Below are 25,368 nucleotides of genomic sequence, written 5' to 3' on the forward strand. Positions count from 1 at the left end.
TACACAATGGAGTATTACGCAGCACTAAAAAATGACAAAATCATGGATTTTGCAGGGAAATGGATGGCATTAGAGCAGATTATGCTAAGTGAAGCTAGCCAATCCTTAAAAAACAAATGCCAAATGTCTTCCTTGATATAAAGAGAGCAACTAAGATCAGAACAGGGAAGAAGAGCATGAGGAAAAGATTAACATTAAACAGAGACGAGTTGGGGGGAGAGAAAGGGAGAGAGAAGGGAAACTATGGAAATGGAAGGAGACCCTCATTGTTACACAAAATTACATATAAGAGTTTGTGAGGGGAAAGGGGGAAAAAAAAAAAACAAGGGAGAGAATTAAACAACAGCAGATGGGGTAGAGAGGGAAGATGAGAGGGAAGGGGAGGGGGGATAGTAGGGGATAGGAAAGGTAGCAGAATACAACAGTCACTAATATGGTATTATGTAAAAATGTGGATGTGTAACCGATGTGATTCTGCAACTTGTATTTGGGGTAAAAAATGGGAGTTCATAACCCACTTGAATCAAATGTATGGAAGATGATATGTCATGAGCTGTGTAATGTTTTGAACAACCAATAAAAAAAAAAATTAAAAAAAAAAAAAAAATAAGGAAATTGGTTGGTTTGCCCATCAACCAAATGCATCAAAATATGCAATGAAACATATAAAAGGAAAAAAAAAACATTGTATATGTGTTGTGTTATTTTCTGACTGAATAAGCTTTTATTTCTAATTACTCAGACAATTCGAAAGTATTTTTAAAAGGATAGTACTACATGAGTATCATTTCATTACTGATTTACTATGAACTACTTAATCTACCTCCTCTGCATTTTCCAATAGAGCAATTCTCTTTCTAAAACAGCCTAAAACAATTCTTATGCTGGATTAAAACCTCCTTTCTGGAGTAAAATAGTCAATTTAAGTTTTCCAATAAAGAAAATCTCTTATTCCAACTAAACTTCTAAGCTGCCTTTTTTACACTGCAGGGCTGTGGCACTGCTAGCCTGTCTCTGTCATTAGAAGCTAAACTATGGAGATGCTGATGGGTAACTGTCTCAGGAACCTGGCTTTTTACAGGGCTCACACTATTTTGAATCACAGTAAGCATAAGTGACACACTGATTTAACATATCACATTTAAATTAAACAGAAACACTCTCCTTTGCAAAACAATTTCAGTGTAAGGATAAAAAGAATACTCAATAAACTGGGCAAAATCATAATCTAGATTAATCATGAGCAAAGATGCATTTCAGAGAAAAACACAGTAGCATTTATGCCCTATTTTGGAAAAAAAATAACACTTTATGCAAAATGAGTCTCATAATGGATGAGGTAAGCAGTGATCACACTGCCAAAAATCTACCACAGCATAATATAGACTCTGAGTATATTTAAAAAAATTACTTCAATCGTTTTAAAATGTTTTTTCCAGGGTGTAGCTTTAGGCTAAAATGGCTATACTTTGTTAATTTTGTATGGAGTCTTTTAATATATGTACTGGTTAATTTTATGTGATGACTGTGCCATGGGTTACCCAGATATTTTGATTAAGAATATTCTAGATATATCTCTATAAAGGTGGTTTCAGATATTACTAAAGTGATTTTAGATCCAATTAAAAAAAAAAAAAAACAGTGATACTGTGTGAAATAGTTATGCCCTCCCTACTGTGAGTGGACCTCCTTCAATCTGTCAAAAACTTGAATAGACATCAACCCTCCCCCTGGTTGTCTTCAAACTGGGACACTGGTTTTTTCCTACCTTCAGGCTGGAACAGAAACATCAGCTTTTCCTGGCTCTTAGGACAATGGCCTTTGGCTGGAACATAACTTCAGCTCTACTGGGTCTCCAACATGCTACTCCTGGGCAGATCTTGGAATGGAATGGTCATCTTCCACAAGTGCTTGAGCCAAATTCTCATCATAACTCTCTGTCCAATCCCAGTGTGCCCCCTCACTCCCCACCACCTTGTTGGCTCTGTTTCATTCACTGGAGAACTCCAACTAATACAATGAGTCTCAAATAAACTAAGTAATATAGGGAAAGAGGACCCACCTTCATCACTGATTCATTCAATGAATATTTTCAAAGCATTCTACATACATTCAGGCACCATTCCAGGTACAAGGGAGGCAAATATGAATTAGATGCTGTTTTGCCCTTGATGGGTTCTAGGTCTAGTTCAAAGAACATATTTAATAACTTAATTGGCAAACCACAGTTATATCATATTAAAAGAATTACATATTTTATTGGGGTATTAAGAGTCAGTAGAATATGGATCCAAATCTCACACAGCAATTCTGGATAAAATAACTGAAGCTTTCAGATATTGAAACATATTCATTTATAACATCACTGTAAAAGACATAGAGCTTAAAGTAGTCTACACTTAATTTCTGGGACCCTGAACTAAAGAAGTTACCTACTATAATGCATTTTCTTTAATTAAAAGTACGTATTATTAAGGTATATGACATGGAGTTTTGATATATACACATGCATGTACCAGAGTGAAATGGGTTCTCCAAAAGACACATATGCTACACAGAAATATCTGGATAATTTTATACATCAGAGGAAAATAATTCATTACAAACCTATTCTCAATGAAGATCCTTAACACAGTTTAGAGAAGAGTTTATATTTCAGGGTTTACTCCAAATATAGCTTAGAAATTCCCAGCAATGGTCAAAGAGAATTATCTTAAAATACCACGTCAGAGAATCAAAGAGTAGGAAATGTTCAAGCTTTCGTGACCCTTGAATTAAGATTAAATATACAAGCTGATAATAGCAACATTCTTAAAGTCAGGATCCTTGATAGTATGGTTTGTGTTTGACTAATAAAACAAAAAATACTTTAGTGCTAAACAGATATGTTAATATTTCTATATATGGTAAGTCTAATATGATGAATATTCAGAAGAGCTCAATTTGAAAAGACTGAATTGTATTTTATCACAGACAATCTTCTCCAGATCCCTTGGCTTCTGTTAGAAATATAAGCAAAGAAGAATCATGTGCAAGAATGTCAAATACAGGCATTCTTCAAATGTCCACTATTGGCTTCTTCTCATTCTCAGAACTCTCCTAAGGGGACTGTAGCTCTTAACAGGGCTCCTGCTATTACTGTACAAACGATGTATCTCACCTCTCCTAACTGCAGTTCCAACAATTCTGAAAGATCTAGATGTATGTGTCCAACAATAATTGCACATCAGAAACTTACTATCTGTGAGACACCTCAAACACATTATATTTGCCAGACACTCATTTTCTGTATACATTCTATTCTTTAAGCAATATCCATAGGAACAAAGTGAAATAAGAAAATTTCCTAAATACATAAGGCCATTTGTATAACTTAATTTTGTTAACTCACTATCCCTAATTCTAATGCTTAGCGTAAATTGTTTTAATTAAAACCTCAGTGACAACTATCTCATGTATATGATCACATTACTTATGCACACATGAATAACCACAGTATTCTGAAAATGGCACACTGCTTTCTCTGCAGATCTCAGAGATGGTAATTTTCTCTTTCTAGAACAGCTTGCAGCCTTTTCCCTATAGATTACACTTTAATCTCTATATTTAAGGCATCTTCATCTACTCTACACACCCACCAAGACAGAAAGCTGAATCATCTTTACCTCTTGACTCCCCTTCACCACTATCTTCCACTAAATGGAATACAATTCTTACTCTATATCTAAAATGTGTCTCAAGTTGACCTTCTCCATCCACTCCAAGTGCTGAAGCCAGACATAAGGCCAAGCTCTCTTTCTTCTCCCTTCAATACATGTTTCAAACCAAATTTCCTCTCTGTTCTACTTTCTACCAAAAGAAAATTCCCCCAAAATGAACTAAGAAAAATTATTTGTGTTTATCCTTTGCTCAATCACCTTCAATGTTTGTTCCCCCATAGAAGAGCATCCAAAGTTTTTAGTTTTTCATATTTAAGTCTTTCTTGATGTAGGCCCAAGTTTTCCTTCTGGAAAAATCTTCAGTTGCCACCAGAAGTACTCAGGTCCCCCTCTCTCTAGCTTCACTGGTTTCTGTCTAGTTTTCTGCACAGGAGTCATTTTTACCTCTGGTCATACTCTTCTCTCTGCTTTCCACACCACCACTCCTGAACTTCCTGTCAAGCATTAGAGACAATCTCAAAATCTCTAATGCTATGAATCATCCCCTGCCCAAAATTTCCATCTCCTATCTCCAAATCATATAGCATTTATACCTCAACTGCACTAATACTTTTAGAAAAGATTTCCAATTACCTTATGTTCTTTGATTTTACCAACCACTGTAAAAATGACAGTGGAAAAAGTTAATCCCAAGTGATAGGAATGTGTCTGTGACTGAATCCAATGAAGTCTTTAGGGTCTAAGTTCTGCTTTCTTTGTATTTTACCCCTATGCTTCTCCCTTATCCTCCTCTGTACTCAAAAAGCAGAGTTTATGTTTGTAGTGTTTTAAGATCAGCTTTGTTGGAGGCTGCCTCTCCTTCTAGTCTCTACTCCTGGAAGGGCAGGTCTGATCCTTAATGTTGTTTTAGCATCAAGTCCCACGTGTAGCATGGCACAAAACACAAAGTAATGAGTGAATGGTTTATTCAATTAACCAGTCAAAGGAAGTCAATATTTTAGAATATGTTTACTTTGATGGGATATAGTATATTGATGTGACATATACATAAATCTAAGCTGAGGTCTGTTCCATCATAGCACAATTCCATATCCCTCTTAACCATGCATTCTATACAGAGAAACTGTCCATCATCCTTTCTACAAAGGTACTTCTTGAAGGAGTGGCATGTGTATACTCTTTCCATTTTTCCACTTTCTACTTATTCTTCAGCCTTTTGTCACATGGCTTTTTTGTACCATCTGTTCCACTGAAATGGCACAAAGTAAAGATGATCTCCATTTTTGCCAAATGCAATGGGAACATCCTAGACTTTGCCTTTCTGTTTCTACTGTGTTGGTCAGTTCTGACCTCTCACTAGTAACACTGCTTTGATGGTAGTCTAGTTTATTTCCTGCAATCCCTTGGTCTTTCCTCAAACAGACTTCAGAACATTTATTTGTTATTTTTATATGCTCTTGTCTGATCTCATATTCCCTAATATATATAATTCTTGTGACTTGGAGACTGAGGTATACCTTATTACTTGAATTCTTTCAGGTACTTCACATGGAATTGCCTTCTACTCATATCTGCTCTTTGCTTATAGTCTCTGTCTACAGATTGACATCACTCAGCAGAAACCAGAAAGTCAAGAAAAATTCCTCTCTCTCTCTCTCTCTCTCTCTCTTTTTTTTTTTTTTTTGCTGTATCCAATAAATGCGGATGATTTAAAAATCTACATATTTCTGGACTCAGTCCCCTCTTCCCCATTTCCACCATCATCATTCAAGATCTCAAAGCCTTTCCACTTGATGATTATTCATGCTCCTGAATCATCTGCTATTCTGTATCTCCAACCTCATTTTATTGGGTCTCTTCCTTGCCTGAATATGTTGCATGAAATGTTGAAAAACTGAAAAGATATTGGACAAATCTGACCTTGTAAATTCAGTTCTTAAAACCTTTCAAATCCTAGAAGGTAAGGTAGAATAATGGTTCAGAACACTGATTGGATTGCAATCCTGGCTCTGCTTTTGGTGGCTTCTGCATACTGCAGTCTCTTTATTTGTAAACTTAGGCTAAGGATAGAATCTATCCTACAGAATCAAATGGAAATTAAATAAGTTGACATATATTTAAAATTCTTGTAACACTGTGTAACATATAGTAAGCACTATGTAAATGCTTTTTCTCTGATTTTAATATTAATAATATGCTTTTTCTCTGATTTTAATATGCATGTATTTAAAATTCTTGTAACACTGTGTAACATATAGTAAGCACTATATAAATGCTTTTTCTCTGATTTTAATATTAATAATACTCAGTGGCTCACAATGCAGTTATATGCAATGACTTGGCCCCTGTCTAATCCCCCTGGCTCATGTTTTACTATTTTCTGTCTTAAAATTTCAGACTTTAGTTCTTAGGGAGTCTTTTTCACATCTTCCTTGATAACAATGATGCCAGGCTTTTTCTCTGGAAGAATTATCCTACCTTCTTCATGTGATCAATTACTCAAACATTTTTTCCTCCATAAAACTGAGCTTGAAACCAGGAGAAGTCAGGTGCCCTTCTGCTGGGGATGGGTTTTTTAAAACATTTATTGAATTGAAGATTCTTGTTTATTGTAATTAGTAACTAAATATAAAAATTAAAGGATACTACAAATGTTAAAGGATAATACAAATGCTATTAATTATATATGATAATTGTAAAGGTATTAAGCCTATACTATATTTTAGGCCCTAGGCTAAGCATACTATAATCATTATGACATTTATCCTTGTAAGATCCACAGGAAGAAGATTCTATAATTATATCTGTTTTTTAAAAGGGTGGAACCAATGTGGAGAGATACAGATTAATTTTTTCTATTCCCATCTAGCATAGGGCAATGATCTGACTGGACTCCAAACTTGTTTGTCTCTGAAGCTGCATACTTTTAACTATTACACGGCAATATGAAATCCTTGGTGTGTGAACAAGATTTAGGCCCCTTTCTCCCATTGCTATCTAGCCTGGTATTTGTAACATCAGCATGACATGAAAGTATTGTAGATAGAAAAGTTATGGACTGAATTGCCATCCATAACCTAGAGTACTGAGAAGGCCTAGTCCATATTTCTACCCTAAGACATGCTGTTTTCTCACTTTGTTCTGCTAACCTCATGGAGGGCATATTTATGAGTTGGAAAGAATCTTCTCCTCATGACCTATAACTCAGGTCCCACAAGAAGTACCACATTTTGAAGTACTTGCAGGTAGAGATGCTATCTTAATAATGTTTAATTCATCTTTATATCTCCAGTCTCTTCCTTAGTACCTGCCAAAGAGAAGGTTACCAGTAAATGTTACATAATTAGTAAATGAATTCTAGTCCCGAATAAATAGATTTGGAATGTTTTAATGTGTCAGTGCATAATTACATACACTCCTGGATCAAAGACACAGACATTTGTAAATATTACAGAAGTCAAAAGAATACTTCAGGTTGGTTTTGGCATGAATTGTTGGCATATTTTTGTAACTGACTTGCTTCCTTGATTATATTCTATTTTGGATAATGTTAAAATGAATTTGTATTTCTACATATTTTTGTTAGAATGATAACAATTTCCTAGTGCTTAAAACAGAAACAAAATTGAATGAAGTAATGGAGAAATACTTAGAGTTTGGGTGAGCTTATGAAACAAGAAATTGCATTTTGATTCATTCTCCAAAAGACTTCTGTTTTTAAAAGATCTTCATCAATAAAACTGTAATGAAATATCTATTTTATTGCATATAATAGTTATATAAACTAGAATGATTTTGACGGCAGGTAACTGAAAACTAAATCTAATTATCTTAAATATCTTGTATATTATTTTTATCTCAGTGACAGAAAGTCTGGAGATAGGGCAGTTCTAGGTTCAGGGTCTCAGTAGTTTATCAAAGGGCCAGCACCTGTTATTGTTCTGTTCTGCCATGCTTTTTTAGCTTGCTCTCTTCCTGCTCACAAGATGGCTGCAGTTGCTGCACACATCTCCTCCATGTTCAACAAATGACTTTCACAGACAGAAAAGTGAATAACTCTTTCTTGAACCTTATTTTAAGAACTAAGAAATTTCTCAGAAAATCCTCGAGGGAGTTCTCCTTAATTTTCATTACTTAGAAACAAGTTACAATCCATTTTCTAAACAAATTTGGGGAGCGCTCATGAAAAAATGGATTCAAATATTTGTATTATTTACGTGATTTAAATGGTTTAATTTAAATTGGGTAAACAGCTGTTGAGGATTGTTTTAATATGTGAACAAATAAGGAGGTTAATAGATCTGTTTGTTTACTTTCACCTTTCCTTTTCATTATATTTAATAATTCTGTTCAGGATAATGTCAATTGTTCAGAAAATTGTTTTCTTAGTACCTGTTGGAAAGTTACATTTTTTTTTAGCCATTATTGCCAGAATTCCTATCTTCATCCCAGTGCCAGTGAAGACAAAGATAAAACCAAACTACAGCTTCTTCGAAAGCTATCACAGTAAACTGTATAAACTGATGCATCAATGAATAATAACTCAACAAGTAATGCTCAATCAAGGAGTCAATTTACTTTGGGAGGAAATGGAAATATTGATAGATTGCTCCGCTTTGAACTGCTTGCACAACTTACCTGGACTATGTATCACTTGTATGCATTGTGAACTATCTGTTGGTGCAGCGAATTGTGGTAGTTCTGGAGTATCTTTGCTGATGGTGTCACTGGTGGTACAATTTTTCCAAAGGAGCCATCAATTGGCTGAGTGTCATGGCATTTCTGTAGCCTCCTCCCTTCTGCTAGGGATGGTCTAAAATTTGGGGGCCAACAGAGGTGAGGCAAAGAACCTCACCCCCCCACTGGCATCAAGGCCAAATTTGGGGGCCAACAGAGGTGAGGCAAAGAACCTCACCCCCCCACACACAGGTGCGCAGGCCTATCCACAAGTATGGCTGTATGCTAGACCTGTAGTCAGTGATGGGTAAGATCCAATTGCAGTGGTACCAACCTAAGACAGGAGGCTGACGCCTTGAGGTCAGCTCATCCAATGACAGGTAAGGGCCATATGTAGTATTGGACAGCCTAACAGGCAGGGTCCCTAAACCACATGCTTGGTGTTTAATTAAACAGAAGGGGGGAAATGCTAAGAGCCATGATGCTGAGTCGGAATGATGCATGGCATTTTTGCCAGAATAGAGTGGTTGAGAAGTGATGCCAGCAAGCCATTGAGATGATAATGGTTATGTTAAGCTGTGTATTCAATTGCATATTATACCCTTGCTATCTGCCTGGGCCTGCTACTTTGGAGTTCTCATGCTACTTTGGAGTTCTCTAGGGGATTCCCGGAGAGTTCCCATTGGTTGGGGAAGTGCTGGAGGAAGGATTTTCCAGAGGAGGGATTTCCGGTTGGTGTGGTGTGTGTGTGGCAGGGGAAGGCTGCTTGCATGGCATTCACGGGAGTGCGGAGAATAAAGGAGTTCCTGTTTTGAACCTACAAGGCTGTGTGGCGGCTCGATTTTTTTATGCCCAGCCAGACTGCGGCATTCACTGGCAAAGACATAGGATTACTTTGCTTGGTTAGGCTACTTGAGAATCATCCTGTGGGCTGAGATCAGTCTTTTATGAAATATACGACATATCCGCATGAGAATTCTTGAATAAAACCAACATTTAGATAGGAAGGAAGTGAGGAATGGAAGAAGAAATGCACTACAATTGATGACCAATAGTTCATTTGATAACTTTGTGGCTTTACAAGTTCTAGCCAAAAATATAGAAGAAAGCAACTCCTTAGTGAATGCTAAAAGAGATTCCTCAAAAAACTAGGAATGGAACCACCATTTGACAGTTATCACACTCATCAGCATTTACACAAAGAATTTAAAATCAGCATACTATAGTGACACAGCCACATCATGGTTATAGCAGCACAATTCACAATAGCTAAGCTATGGAACCAACTTATATGCCCATCAACAGATGAATGGATAAAGAAATTGTGATCTATGTACTCAGTGGAATATTACTCAGCCATAAAGAATGACTTTGTGACATTTACTGGTAAATGGATGGATCTGGAGCATATCATGCTAAATAAAACAAGCCAATCTTACAAAAATAAAGGTAGAATGTTTTCACAGATATAGAGTGCTTTACTTATATTGTGGAGGCTAAACCACAATAAAGGGGGAAAAGTAAAAGAAGAGAAGTTCAGTAGATTAGACAAGGGGAACAAAATGAAGGGAGAGGGACAGAAAATACAATAGAAGAAACCTAACATAATTTTCCTATGTACATATATGAAAATAGCTAAGTGAACCCCATCATCACGCCTACCCACAAGAATAGGGGTCCCTAATTAGAATAAGATATATTGTATAATTTTATCAAAATGTATTATACTTTCATGTATAACTAAGAAGAAGGAATAAAATTAAATTAAAAATAAAATAAACAGCATTGTGAAAAAAATATTGAAAATAATGTAGAACTCAAGTGAAAAAAATAAAGTAGATTTCAAATGAAAAGAAATAATCAATTTCCCCAACCATAAAGGGTATCAGAATGCTTTCACATTAGGTATCTAAGACTTTTCAATTAATTTTAAAAGTAAAGTCACTGGATATTAAAACTTGTACAGAAGTAAAGAGTTCTAGTATGCTATTGAATGGGAAGGGAACTGTAGGTAACAATGAGGTACTGTACTTTCCAAAAAGCTAGAAGAAAGTACATTGAAAGTTTTTACCATAAAGAAATGATAAATTATTGAGGAGATAGACATGTTTAATCTGATTTCACCATTACACAATGTGGGCATGTATTGAAGCATCACCTGGGATCCCATCAATATGTTTAATTTTTAATTATATATCAGTTAATAAATAAATAAAATGTGGAAAAATAAAAGAGAAATAAAAAAGAGACTTGAGAATGTAAAAAGGTATCTTATAGATTTATAGACATAGTTTAATATAATGTTTGAGCTATCAAAGAGATCATTAATTTTATATTGTATTATATTGGATTTATGGCATATATGTTCTTTATAAATTCACATGCAGAATTATTCAACAATGAATTAATTTGACATAAAGAAATGGTTCTAAATTTAAAACACTAATATAAATCAAATTATTATATTCTTCCTTTCATGGCAAAACCTCTTAGGATCTTTGCTAACTAAACTTAGTTTCCATTTATTAATGTATGTATTGGTACAAGAATTGAACTCAGGGGCATTTACCACTGAGCCATATCCTCAGCACTTCTTTGTATTTTATTTAGAGACAGGATCTCACTGATTTGCTTAGGGCCTAAATTGCTGAAGTCACGATCTTCTTGCTTCATCCTCCTGAACTGCTGGGCTCCCTTTTAGTTTTTAATTTCTAAATGCTGGCATGTGTATTTTAGATAAACACAAGTTAGGCAGCCTTTCACAATTTTTAAATAATTACACTTTTAGAATTGCAATATACTATATGTTCATATTATTGGATGCAGGCCTCACATTTTTTTAAGAGAGAGAGAGAGAGAATTTTTCAATATTTATTTTTTAGTTCTCGGCAGATACAACATCTTTATTTTATTTTTATGTGGTGTTGAGGATCGAACCCAGCGCCCTGCACATGCCAGGCAAGCACGCTACCGCTTGAGCCACATCCCCAGCCAGGCCTCACATTTTACTCTGCGACATTTAAACCAATAAAAAATTTAAACATTTATGCAAATATTTTATCTTATGTTATATGTTATGTGCCATGTAACATTACCATTAGAACACTATCCTGTGCATTATATAGCTCACCAGCTACTTAGCAATGCAAATAAAAATAAACAAAATCTGTCACTTCTTAACAACCAATACATATGAAATAGAGAAGCCAGTTAGGTACTTGATATCATTATGTTTTATGATCTCCCATTATCAGAGCTTAGCAGGGTTAAAGAAATCACTCACAGTTGAAAACTGATGGGGTCAGTATGTAAGCTTTGCTGCTAGATTTGTCAAACATGGAATGATTTTATGGAGCTATTGTCCCTTAATATAAGACTGTATCTTCACCTGCACAAGTGCTTCTCTAGTACTATTTGTTTAAAAACTGGCATTAAAGCCTAGTGTCTGAAAAAATATGTGACATGTCTGTGTGTGTGTGTGTGTGTGTGCATGTGTGTCTGTGTGCACACACATGAGCATGTGTATCCATGCATGGAAAGAAGCACAACAAATTAATTGTTTACTGGGGCAACTCATGCTCTGAACTGAAGAGAAAGAAAGCATAGGAAAAGGAGGTCCAGGCATAGAAAAAATGTTTCAGAAGCAACTCTAAGTAAAAGTGTTTCAGTATTTCAACTGCTCTTCCAAAGGGGAGATCAACTTCCTTTTGTTTATTTAGACCTCATTTCTGATTGCTAATACCAAAATGATGGCAACCCCCTAAGTACCTGACTTACAAGAAAGGCAAGATTACAGTTATCCATATTCAGGGTGTTTTGGGAAATATGCCAAGATGTTTGGGAGGTATTAGTAACTATTTAAGCCTTAATACATGCTGTCTAGTTTTTGAAGAAACTCTGTGTAGTGAAGGTGCTTTAATATCCTTACAAAGAACTACAAAGAAACCCACCTAGGGTTTGCAGATTAGAAAGCTTCACAGATGCAACATTGGACATTTTATATCTCTGCAACTCACTTGTGCTTGAAATCCAGCTAATCAGCTCTTGACAAACTGAGATTATGATGCTAGATTAAAGGGCGGATTGCCACAGCACTTTTTATGCTTTTATTCATACATGAATTCAGCTACATAAGCACCTTCCTATGCACAGCAACAAAAAAAATATTTGGATAAGCAACATTGCTTATATGCAAAAAAGAAAAAATGTTATATATATATATATATATATATATATATATATATATATATATATATATATATATATATAAATTTCCTTTTAATATTTTTACCTTAACATTCTCTTCAATCTATTAAGTAACAATATAAAGTTTAAAAATTTTTTATGCTACCTATGATCTATGGCAACATAAATAATTCAATATAGCATTTGGTAAACTTATGTTTTAAAAAACCTCTTCAAATACAATGTAATGGGGAAAATATATTTAAAATATGCATTTATTTTAATTATATAATTCTGCTTCTTGCTACTTCATTTCATAGTCACTTAATAAAATCCATGTTTATTTTTAAAATTTTTTCTGATTTCATACACATATTTCATTCAAGGCAGTTAAAAAAGTTCATAAAAAATTTCCCACTAATTTTATTATTAGAAAAATCAATGTAGACAAAATAGCTTTCACTTAAACCTATAAGGGTTTATTTTTTTCTTCTATCCCACAATATCACATATCTGTGCTTGGTTAATCTTGGACTTGATGCATTTTTTTAATTTGTAGTTGGACACAATAATTGTTATTTATTATTACTTTTTTTAATGTGGTGCTGAGGATGGAACTCAGTGCCTCACACATGCTAGGCAGGCACTCTGCCACTGAGTCACAACCCCAGCCCCAACTGCTATGGTTTTGATAGATTTTTTTAAGAAAATCAAAATAACTAAAAATGACAAAACCTCACATGACTTCACAAAACAAATATATGCAGAAAATATTTTCACAGGTAGAGCAAGACATATAGTCATTTCGACTGCTGAAAAAAATCTTGTCATTCGTTGAGAGTATCCACTCATTAGCCTTCTGGGGCTTTGGAAATAGAGCCATTGGATGCACTTGAGATTTTATACAATTCTCAAAAAAGAAAACTTTTACTGTTTCTTCCCAACTATCCAAAATGGCCAGCACTACATACTAAACCCAACACAAATTTTTAAAGTTGAAAAAAATATTAATCTAAATGGAGTCTTTTGGAAAGAGCTGATAAAAATATCACTGAAAGGCAACAGTAAAAGCACTTTTTATCATCTACAATGATGTGGAATAATACGGTATTCAGCAGATGCATATTTCTATGCAAGTCTTTTATTATATATGTGAATTCATTACTTATGAATTTATTATAAAATTCTCTTTATAACATACTTTACTTTTATTAAAGAAAAAAATCAGAAAGTACTTACTAGAGACAGAGACAGAACTGAGATTGGAGTAGGATTAAAAAAAAAAAAAACTTTAAGAAGTTACAATACTAAGAAAGTTGTAAGACCTTATTTCATGCTTCCTGACATGATATTTAATCAGACTGTAGCTAACAAAAATTTTTAAGAATCAATATTTGACATTGGATCTTCAAGATGAGTGTTTCTTTTAATTCTGAGATAGGATAAGTTCAATTAAAATGCTAAACTCATTAGGGTGTTAGCAGTGAAGATATTGTTGGTTCTTCATGGCATATCACAAAGAATGTTAATATAGACAATTATTTATATTGAGCTATCCTCATTCCCACAAATGCAAAGTATACTTCTTGCTGAATTTGGGGAATTCAGCAAGGAATAACTTGCTGGGTGAAAATAAACTGTCTAAAGTCTAAAATAAATACCAAATAGCATACCTTTACACATAAAGGCGGTATCATTGGGAGTTATTTTTAAAAGGTGAAAAGACAGTACTCTCCAAAGGAATACTTTTCAAAGAAAAGCCTCAAGTATACAACTTGCAAATTAGTCATGCTATTAATTAATCATTTTATTTCTTCAGTAAATCTTAAGAGTAAAATGTCTTGAAAAGTTTAAAATATTTTATAATGTTACTAGCTCAAAATGACCAATATGTTTAGAAATAACATTTGCTATAATTCATAAAACACATTGCCCTCCAGGCACTACATGTTTTAAAATTTGTCTAATCTTCTTAAGGTACTATACCAGGTTAGGGCACTTGCTTATATAGGTTGTATAAACTAGCTTATTCGGGATTCAAAGCAAGATAGTCCACACAGGAGAGTACCCATTTTACCACTACTCTCTACCACCTCCTGGGGGAAATGATTCTGCCAGGGCCTGCTATGCATTTGAAAGCCATTGTTTAAACTGCAAGCAATCAGAGATGTCAGATGTGCAAACTTTTTTCTCATTATGAAAGTAGATGTGTGAGTTTCAAGCAACTAAAAGGGAAAGTGAGCATAACAAATGTGCCAAAAGATGACACTTTGTAAATGTTAAGAAAAGAGATGGTAGCACTTAAATTCTTCAGCAGGGATGTCACAAAGAGACTCTCATTCAAAATAAAAGCATAACACACAAATGGTTATATTTCACATTCAAGGTCATACCATTTAAATTATACAGGAAACTATAGTGGCAGTCTCTCATAAATTATGTTCAAACAGAATCGTCTCATTGACCTTGTTTCCAAAACATTAAAGATATTTTATTTCTAAAATAATTAACTGATCAAAATGTTTAAACATTTCTATTATTTATTATTATTTTTGTATTATAAAAGCAATATAGTTTACATTCTATGAAGGAAAGTCAATTTTTATTGGCAGAAAATTTGACATAGTTCATTTTTAACTTTCCAAATTAAAGGAAGCATAGAGGTTTAACTTTACGATATTAGCCTAAAGTCAGTCAAGAAGAAAGCATGACTCTTAATAAATGTGGATCTACTTCCCTTTGAAGATGTCTTTGAAAGCAGCAATAGCAGGGAAAGCAATGGAGATCTTCTCTCTAGCACTGAATTTCAAAGGCCTTATTTGGCCTATCTTCCACATAGGATGAATCAGAAAACGTTTTTGCCCTTTATTTTCCATTGTGAGATATCTAATGGGAAATAAATCCAGGCTCTGTGGGCCTGGATGCATTAGCAGCCATATAGTGCTAGGAATGTAGAACACAGGGTCTATGCGATGGTCAGCTATGAACTTCAGTGATAAACAAAAGAAAAGGTAAAAGAATAACCCTTAGCATTCCAATATAGAGCTCAAAATCACCCAAGGAACTTTCTTTGACTTGGTCTGATACATGAATGAGATCATAAAACAGAAATGCTAATTTAGAAGTAAATACTTTGAGGAGGAAAGTTTATTGTCATAAATGAAAAAGCCATAATTCATAAAAAATAATTGTGTGTGACAATAAATGTTATTTTTCATATATGGCTCAATAATGTGTGGCTTAAAAGGAGATGGCTTAAACTATAAAGGAAACCCCTTAATTTAATTAAAACTTTTTTTAAAAATGGGTTTGAAAGCATTTAAATAGTAAAGAAAAATGACATCTATCTTGTTTAGTATGACATAAAGTCCTAGTAGCTCATCGTCTTTTAAAATTAAAATCATCTAAAATTATTATGACTATAATGTAAAATTAGTCAAATTAATACATAAAATTTGATAAAATAGTGTGATTTTTATCTGGTATATATTTTATCAATATACTTGTTATTCATACTTTCATTTTCTTTATAAAATCTGCCTTAGTTTAGCAATAATTATTCATGTAGTTTTTGTATGATGCTCAATATCTGAATGAATATTCAAAAATCATCTCATTAATATTTAAAAATACAACTGCTAACAAACCATGCTTAAGCTTTCAGCTATGCTAGATTTTTGGCTCTACAGAAATATAACTACTGAGCCAAGAGTTTCTACATGATTTTCCAAAAAATGAGATCTGTACTAAAACCCAAGAAATAACACTACATTTATGGTTCTGAAATTTTTACTTTGTTTACAGTGATAAATAAAATAAACATTATTTGACAAATAAAAGAATGATTTCAACAAGAGAATTTTATATATGAGTTACTCTACTTAAAAGAGTATATTAAAGATTATATGTTCCACAAATGGTAACAGAAGCAATTCCTTTTCTTTCAGTCAGCAGTGATTCAGGAGATGAATCAGGTACCCATAGGGGTTCTTTAAACAAGGGTAAAAAATTCTATCATCAATGAAGCTGTGATGCCTAGAACTGAGGGCAAATATATGATGCAAAGTGATATTAACTTAGATATATAACTTCCTGTACAGATATTCCCTGAATTCTAAAAGCAACTATCCTCCAAATAAAATATAATACCAAAGTTTAGTGATCAGAGGCTGTATTATAACAGCAGGATACAAATGACACCTAGTTCAATTCTCTGTCTTACAAAGGAATCCAGGGAAAATAATCATTTTAGCTTCTTCATGAACACCCACAATCAAGGGAAGCTCAATTTGTAATATTGCTCAGAGACTTTTGGAAAGCTGTGTTAGAAAGCTTGTTGTTTAAATAAAGATAAAGATGCTTCAGCCTTTAAAATTTGTCCATATATTCATCTTAGTCTTGTCTTGTGGACTGTCACGGGATAGTCACAATTCCTTTTTGTACTTGATAGCTTTTCAATATTTAATGACAACTTTTATGCCCTCACTTTTTCAAAGTGTTTCCATTGAATTTTTATGGAAATGAAATACTCAGTACTCAACACTCAATAATTTCCCTTTCTTTCTCTTTTGGACACATTATTGGTTGCTAGTATTAAAATTTGCCAAAAACGATATAAATATATAGTACACAGAATAAAATACTACAACATTTAAGATGCATTCACCATTGCAAACCACAATTGGGCAATTGATCCCTTCATAGGACACTATTAGTTCAATTTATGAATGTGTTAAATTTTGCAACCACTTTTCATTACTAATACCAAGCCCATGGTCAAGAAAAACATGACTTAGTTATGCAGTACATTTTTGTACTGTAAGTCAGAACTTAACATTTATATCTATTGCTATTAGGTAGTAGCATGACATAGAATATGCTAACACAAGTCTCAGTATTTGTCTTGGGTGTGTCATATTGAAAAACACCAACATACTGTATTACCTAATTCATATTCTTCAGTGTCATACTAATGTACTTTTGTGTCTTACAAGTTGCATAAGACTGTACAAAGTCATCAACTATTAATACTAAAATTCCAATGAAAACATTTTTGTATGACAATTTACATTTAAAACTTCTTTTTTCTCTTGCTAACTTTTAGATAACTGTTTTAGACAAAATTTTAGAGCAATCAGAAAATTTAAAGTGCTGTCCCTAAGGCGGCTTTTTGATAGTTGATCATGCAATAGGATTAAGTGGTTATTCAAAGTAGAGACAATGATATGCTCAACCCCATCTTTGAGGCAGGACGATTTAACATTGACAACAAACCTTAGATTGACATTCATGTGCAGCATACATACATACATGTGGCACATGAAATGTGCATGAAGCCATAAAATGATATGTATGTAATCACGTGTAAAAAACAGATACACTGGTTTGCACTTGTTAAAGTTGTCCTCTAATAAACTCATATTTTATCTCATTCTCTTCTCTTTTGGGACAATTTTCTGTTAAGCAAAGACGGAGTTAGCGGGAGAGTTCTGAAACATTCATCTCCTTAAGTCCACGTCACAGCCTTGCACTGTGGCTCATCAAAGTCAGGTTGGAGCTGAGGGAGTCTGAGCTGTAACCAGCTGGTATTCCCATCCAACTCCTCCCCAGAAACACGCCCCTCCAATTCCTCAGCCAGAGGAGAGCCCAACCACAGGAGGACTTCCATTCCGTGAGGACACCCCCTGAGTAAAGTATACTCCGGGAACCATCCTCCGCTCTCGACCCCCCAAAAGTAGAACGCGCAGCTAGCGCCGCGCCTCCTTCCGGAGCCTCCTCCCGACTGCTGGCTAGGGGTGAGCGCCGGGGTTAGTCAGTCCGCACGTGACGCGCGATGCCCACATGACACCACCGTGGGCGGGGGAGGGGGACAGGGGAGTGAAGCAGGGAAAAAGTTACAGAAGACCCATCAAAGCTCCCAAAGCAATTTATTCCTTCTCTTCCTCGCCAGTTAGTGGTTCAGGGATATCTAGGGAACAACTGGGGACCCAGGCATCTCCAGTCCAGTTCTCGAAAAACTGGACGCAATTCTCCACTGGTCTCCCACCCTCTGCTCCTCCCAGCCCCACTGGTTATGCCGCTGCACCCTGGAGTTGCTCCTTCCTCCTTTCTTTCCCTTCCTTCTCCATCCCTCCTTCTTTCTTTCCTTCCTTCCTTCCTTCCCCCAAAGCTCTTCGTCCACTGCGGGCGATGCCACTGACGCACATTCAATTTGCCCCGGGAGCTCTGAGGAGGTCAGACAAGGCCGAATACCTTCCAAAGGGGAGGGTCTAACTACGCAAACAAAGTTGCACGCCACACCGCAACCTGCTCCTCCCCTCCCCTCGGCCCCCCAAGTCGGATACCCGGCACAGTTCACTTGCACCTCAGGTCCTCTCTCGACCCCACCCCACCATCGCGCAACACACCCCCTTCCACACGCGCGCCCACCCTTGCATTGCCCCGCTCCGCAAGCCGTCCCTCTGCCTGGCAAAGGACCCAGCCATCCGCTGCGCTCACCTTGCTTGACACATTTGAGCCGGAGGGGGTCCTTGCAGTGTTTGATCACAGCCAGCACGTCCCTGATGGTGAGCCCCGCCACGGGGGTCTCATTCACCTCCAACAGCAGCTCCTCCGACACCAACTTGCTGCCGCTTTCATAGGCCACCTTGCCGGGCTTCACCTCTCCCAGGTAGGGGAACTGTCCATTCTCGGCGCCCCCCTTCAATTCAAAGCCCAGCTGCCCCTCCGGGTTCCTGCCAATGACACTCTCATGGACTTTGCTAGTCCAGTGGCTTTTCTTTTTCAAGCTTTTGGACATGGCAGTGGGGTGAGTCTCCTCAGTTCCTGGGGTTCCTTTGGGGAGGGTGTTGGTATTGAGAGAACGAGGATGGAGGAGCAAGGGGGCAAAGGGGTGAGAAGAGCAGACTTTGCCTTCCTCCCCCCTCTGTTCGGTGCTTTCCCTCTTCTTTGGATGAAGTGTGGACGAGGAAGGGGGAGGATGAGAGGGACGGCTGGGCAGAGGTAGAAGAGCTTGGGTGAGGTTGTGCTGTCCCTTGAATGACACTCAAGGCTGTGGCCCCGCAGCAGAGGAAGCTGTGGTGGCGGCGGCGGCGGCGGCAGAGCCAGAGGAGCAGTAGCGAGCGGGTGGGGTGGGGGTGGGGAGAGAGGGTAGGGATGCCGGGGGCCACTCCTGCGTGGTGCGAGTGGGAGCGCGCGCGCGCGCCTGGGTGTGTGTTGTTAGCTGATATCCATGGCAGCTGCAGTGGCAGCGTCAGGGAGTGTGTGTGTGTGTGTGTGTGTGTGTGTGTGTACTAGTTGTACTGTACTGGCAGAGGGGAGGAGGCAAAGGAGGAGGGAATAAGCAGGAGAGGGAGGAGGGGCGCGCGCGCACCGGGTGGAGAGCCAGGGAGGGCTTCGCCGCTGTATCCCTCCCTCCTCAGCTTGACCCGGTAGTGAAGGCAGAGAGAGAGGCAGGCTGGGTCCGCCTGGCAGCCTACGGGAGGAGGCGGGAGTGGGGAAGGAGGGGAGACGAGGCCCGGCGTGGGGGAGGCCGGCAGCAAGGGCCGCTAGCCCATTGCGGACCTTTCTTCAGCCCCTGTAGTGTCCCAGCGGTGCGCTAGGCTGCAGCGCGAAGAGGACGCCCAGACTTCGTCTGACCCGAGCTCGGATGGAACAGAAATAGAGGGACCTCAACAGCTGGCGAACCGAGTGTCTGATGCCTCTTGGAGCCGGATCCTACCGTGAGAAAACTGGGGTGCAGAGACCTGGCGAGGAACTGCAGAAGGCCTGAGAGCCTGGAGGTCTGCGGTGGGGAGGAAGTCACTGTTGAGAGAGGCTGCATCGCTTCACTTTTGCAGTTGCTTAACTCTTTGCAAAGTTCTCAGAAGTCCCCCTCTGAGAAAGGAAAGTTAGAGAACTGAAGTCTGGTTGCTGTGATTGCGGGGAGAAGGTGAAGCAGAATCTTGGACTCCGAGCCCGGACTGAAACTTAGCAGAGGGCGGGGGTTGTCTCGTGACAGGCGATTGTAGGGATCTGAGTAAGGGGTTTCACTTTTTTCAGTAGGAGGAGCGGGAAGAAGAGGGCTACAGGGGTGAAGTTGGAGAGGAGACTGTTGCAGAGAGCAACCTCCTCAGAGAAATGGACAGCTTAATCCCAGACCAGAGGCCCAGGGAAGGCAGGGCACGCCCTGCCCAAAAGAGACGCCAGTCAGACTTGTACCTAAGGAAGAAACCTTAATATCATCTAGACAACCTCCTGCTACAGTGAAAAGAAAGAAGGTTTTGATCTGGACTGGAATTTAACTCTCTAACCCCCAACTGTCTCATTTCCTTTCACCAAGTTTTCAACCAGGAGGAAAGGTGAGGACAGGGCTCAAGAAAGCAGAAGGGCTGCTAATTTTCACTCTTAATGCCCTACAACGAGTGTTGTAGGACATTAAGAGTGATTTTTAAAATTTTTCTGTAACTGATAAATGAATTTCATTTGCTTAACTTTCAAATGATATGTTTCAGACAAAAAAAAAAAAGTCTAACACCCACTCATCTTTTTAAATCAGTGAACAAAAAGCATTGAGCAGTTAGGATTCTTGATGTCTGAGATGAAGGGAATGTGGGAGGCAAGCAGTACAGTTAAAAATGCTTCGAGGACCCAAACAGAGGGGGATTGAAGCCAGCCTCTGCTACTTAGGAGGAGCCAGGAGCATAGTATCAAGGAAACTCAGCTGAGACTCAGTTTCCTTCTTTGTTAAATGGGATTAATACTACTAATCTGAGAGGGCTGTGGTGAAGACTAAGTTAGGAAAAGCAGGCAGAACTCTTGCCTGGCACAGGTGGGTAGGCGTTCAAAATGGTAATTTCCTTCCTCTTTCCCTCCCTCACTGTTTGGGGGGAGAAAAAGATCAAACTAGGTCAGAACTGAAGAAGAACTTAAAGAAGGTTTGTTTAGCTTTGTGTCTTTTTTTCATGTAAGAAACCAGATCTCCAAAGAGTCAGCTGTGGCTGGTGAGGATTACTCCGTGATCCAGGGCCAGTGCCTGGGTGTGAAACCAGAGCTGCAGGTAGTGCTCAGAAACAGGCAAGATTTTGTAGCAAAGCCCAGTCTCACCAAAGGAAGTTAGGTTTTAGCAGGATGAGGCACTATCCTAAGTGGAAACTGAAAGTGAGAACAAAATATGTATTGGTTTAACACCAATTACGGGTTACCATGTATGGGTAGACAAATACTTATTAAGTTCTAAAAATATATCAGATATTCTTCTGTAGGCTTTATACTATGTATTTCTCCTAATACCTTAATAACATGGACATTGTTTTCATCCCTTTTTACATGTAAGGAAACTGAGGTACACAGGGATGTACTTTTGCAAGGCTACAGATCTAGTCAGTGTTGAAGCAAGCATCCATTCAGAGTTGAGTGTTTGTTTGTTTGCTGCAGACTTTGTCTCAGTCACTGTGTTGAACTCTCTCCCATGAACTTACCATGCATCATACCAGCTATGAGTACATAGTGCCTCCAAAGCTTGGTTCTATTCCATCTTTTAGGGACAGTTAGGAAAAATATAAAACTAATGGCGCAGGAATTTGATGCAAGAACATGCTCATCCTTCAGAACCCAGTGGAGTCATGGAAGTGCATGCCAGTTAATTTAGTGTTCCTTCGCTCCAAGTCTATTCTTGTTTGTCCTGAATTGTTATATTGGAGCTAAAATCTGTAATATTTGCTGTCATATTGCACAATATTAGGCTTTGTCAGCAGAAGGCGCTAGATTGGCACAGACAAAAAGGAGGGGCTCTTGGTCACTCAGTGGCTTTTAGGCCAGTGTGTCCAAGAGATCGTTGTTACTCACTCTCCAGTAAATTTGGGTAATTCTCCAGTCTGTGGCTTCCCTGTCAGTCTCACTGACATGTCAGTAGGTGGCCTCCTAGCAAGTTTTACCAGCAATGAAGCTGGTGATTACTGCCAGCCCAGTGAGCAACACCTGAACAAATTTCACGGCCATCCCATGAGCCATGGCATATGTTTTTTCCAATAGGGTCTGACTCTCAGCCTTGTAGAATGGTGGGTGAAGACCGGGGGAGTTCTTCCATGATATTAGCCTCCTGATTACTCCCCTGCAGTTCTAGAGGCAGTGACTGCTCCCTGTATCTGCTATCGCTGCATTCTTTAGTGGTCTCTATTTTTTTAGTATTCCATCCCTTTTGTTACTTAATAACTCTTCATATTAATTTTGTTCTCTTTCAGTTATGATACATGGTGTAAGAGGAACCCTGAACAGAGTTTAATCTTGGGAGTCATAAATTGATACTGTCTTTATTTAGAGAAACTTATGTGACATCTCATAGATTATTCCTTAATCTGAAAAAAAAATGAGGTGGTAATATATATATATATATGACAGGGTTAAGTATCATGTAAAATGTGAACTTGAAAGCTATCAGAATTGAAGGTATTAATTATCAGTATAGGAAATAGGGTAGCCAGAAAATGAGGATATTTTCTATAAAAATTGGGAATTTACTGGGGAAGGGGTTGATAGAATTTCTTGTCAAATTTATTGCCATCAGATGAATATTTTTGTTTGTATTTACTACCTTTTCAAAGATGAAAACAAGCTGTGAGTCTCAAATAATTTCAAATTTCCAGCTGTAAAAAAAATATGGCTGAAATCACAGCAATTTTGAAATGCTAGGTTCAGAATAATGTAGTTCATTTATATTCTGGCATCCTTCAGGTTTGCTTTATTTCTCCTTTGTCTTCTTTGACCTTTTTTGGAGATATATATATGAATTATTTCATCATTTAGACTTGTATAAGAAAAAAATTATGCTAGATATTCATTCTATCCCCCCCCCAAAAAAAATGAAATTTTAAAAGATAAATGAAGAGAAGCCTGAGTGTGTTCCATTCTTAGAAGAGTTCTATGATGTCGATCCTTGTGACAGACACAGTCAGGCTCCACCCTGATGTCCTAGGATCCCTTTGAATCTGAGTGTCCTTTCCCCTTACTTCTGTTTTTTTTTTTTTTTTTTCCAACAGCTTGCCCTGACACTCTCTTTGGAAGACTTCCCAAAGTTACTAGTCTCAGTTTGCCTAAGGTGCAGAGTTAGAAAGAACCAGTTGGAAGTTAACTTCTCCCCCAGAATGGACCTCATTATGTAGCCTGGCCCTCTTCCTATACTGGCAAGAAAATCTGAGGTCCATTTATACCTTAATTTCCCCCACAGAATCATGTTGGAGCTAGGATTTTGCATGAAATCACCTCTTACCCTAGCTTGCCTACTCTGATATCTTATGGGTTTTCATGAAAGGACTTTCTAAATAAATCATGTGTATACAATCCTCATCTCAGGGCATGATTCTGGGGTCCCTAATGTGAGCCATTGCCTTTCGTTTTTACAGATGAGGAAACCGAGGTTTGGTTATTTTAAATTGCCTGAAGTCACACTACCAATAAAGGATAGAGTTGTGATTTGAAACCTGTGTGACTCAAAGTTTTTACTACTAATGTTATATTACATTTAAACTCCTTAATACTAAGTGCATTTAAAGTAACTGAACAGATGTGGAAACAAAATTCAGCAATTGATTGATCAACAGATGTAAAAATGTTGTTCATATATTAAGAAATCTGTAAATGTTTGAGGAGGAAAGACTGTGGACAGTATGATCAACATGTGATGCACCTCATCCAAAAATCCTTATCAGAGATGTACTGACATGTCCCAAATTTTTGCCCAGTGGTAAATGTTCAGTGTGGTTCTCAATCAAGGGCTCTCTTCAAGCCAAGGTTGAATTGGATATTTCTATCAGTTTGCTACTGCTTCTGTAACAGATTAGTTGTTTAAAATCCAAGATGGGTCTCAACACGCCATGTTAGACTTCTGACCTCACAAACTGTGGATAATAAATTAAGGTGCTAATTGAGGATCTGCATTCCTTCTGGTGGCTTCAGGGGAGACTTCCTGCTGAGAGCCATTGCCAAGTAGGAATGACGCATCGCAATTTCTTTGTCAGCCTACTCCATGTTGCTTAGAGGAAGGACTCTCCATGGTGGACCCAGGTCATTTGCAGTGACTTTGCATGAAAGGTGACCTTGCTCAAGGACCAGGGCGGATCCGGGTTAGGGTGGATCAGGGTTTAGGGCAGATCGGGATTTAGGGCGTTCTGGGTTTAGGGGGGTTCCAGGTTTAAGGTGATTCCTGCTAGGAATGGGGCGTATCCTGCTGCCTCAAGCCCACCCGCTCCTTGAGTTCCCGTTGAGTTCTTGCGGTATTCAGAGAGTATTTTGGGATCCAGACCCCAGTGGAAGTGTGGATTTTCCCCAGAATGTGTTTGTAGAGTGCCGGTGTGAGTTCGGGAATAAAGAATTGCTGTTTGAATCTACAAGGCTGTGAGTGGCTCGTGATTTTGTGCCCAGCCAGGCTGCGGCAACTTCCTGTTCTTTGCATTTCTTGCTCCTAGAGATGGCCTAAATTTATTCAGTTGTGGTCCAGTTGCTCCATCTTCAAAACCAGCAATGGGGCCAGGTGTTGTGACACACGCCTGTAATCTCAGTGGCTTGGGAGGCTGAGGCAGAAGGATAGCGAATTCAAAGCCAGCCTCATCAAAAGCGAGGCTCTAAGCAACTCATTGAGTCCCTGTTTCTAAATAAGATACAGAATGGGGGTGGGGATGTGGCTCAGTGGATGAGTGCCCCTAAGTTAAATCCCAAGTACCAAAACAACAACAAAAAACAAAACAAAACAAAAAAACAGCAATGGCCACTCAGGTTCTTCTCACCTCCCTGTCACTGTATTTCAGACACTTCTGATGGCCTCTTCTAATTTTGGGGACTCTTGTGATTAAATCGGCCCCACCAAATAATCCAA

The 25,368-nt window shown here is 37.8% G+C and overlaps 1 protein-coding gene and 1 long non-coding RNA gene across 3 annotated transcripts in view; one reads left to right on the forward strand and one right to left on the reverse strand.

Moving 5' to 3' along the window:
• Positions 1 to 19,552, reverse strand: part of Magi2 (membrane associated guanylate kinase, WW and PDZ domain containing 2) — a 1,283,934-nt gene extending 1,264,382 nt beyond the window's left edge. For both annotated transcript variants that reach the window (XM_027926401.3, XM_027926400.2), the window contains exon 1: positions 19,020 to 19,552. In XM_027926401.3, coding sequence (XP_027782202.2) covers positions 19,020 to 19,320 — 301 coding nt within the window. In that variant the 5' untranslated portion in view covers positions 19,321 to 19,552. The remainder of the gene's footprint in view (positions 1 to 19,019) is intronic.
• Positions 19,116 to 24,886, forward strand: LOC114085271 (uncharacterized). The gene is made up of 2 exons (XR_011707748.1): positions 19,116 to 19,191; positions 20,095 to 24,886. It is a non-coding gene; the product is annotated as an uncharacterized lncRNA (long non-coding RNA).
• Positions 24,887 to 25,368: the final 482 nt, after the last annotated feature.

Source organism: Marmota flaviventris, chromosome 1, assembly GCF_047511675.1.
Source record: "Marmota flaviventris isolate mMarFla1 chromosome 1, mMarFla1.hap1, whole genome shotgun sequence".
In the NCBI taxonomy this organism is placed as follows: Eukaryota; Metazoa; Chordata; class Mammalia; order Rodentia; family Sciuridae; genus Marmota; species Marmota flaviventris.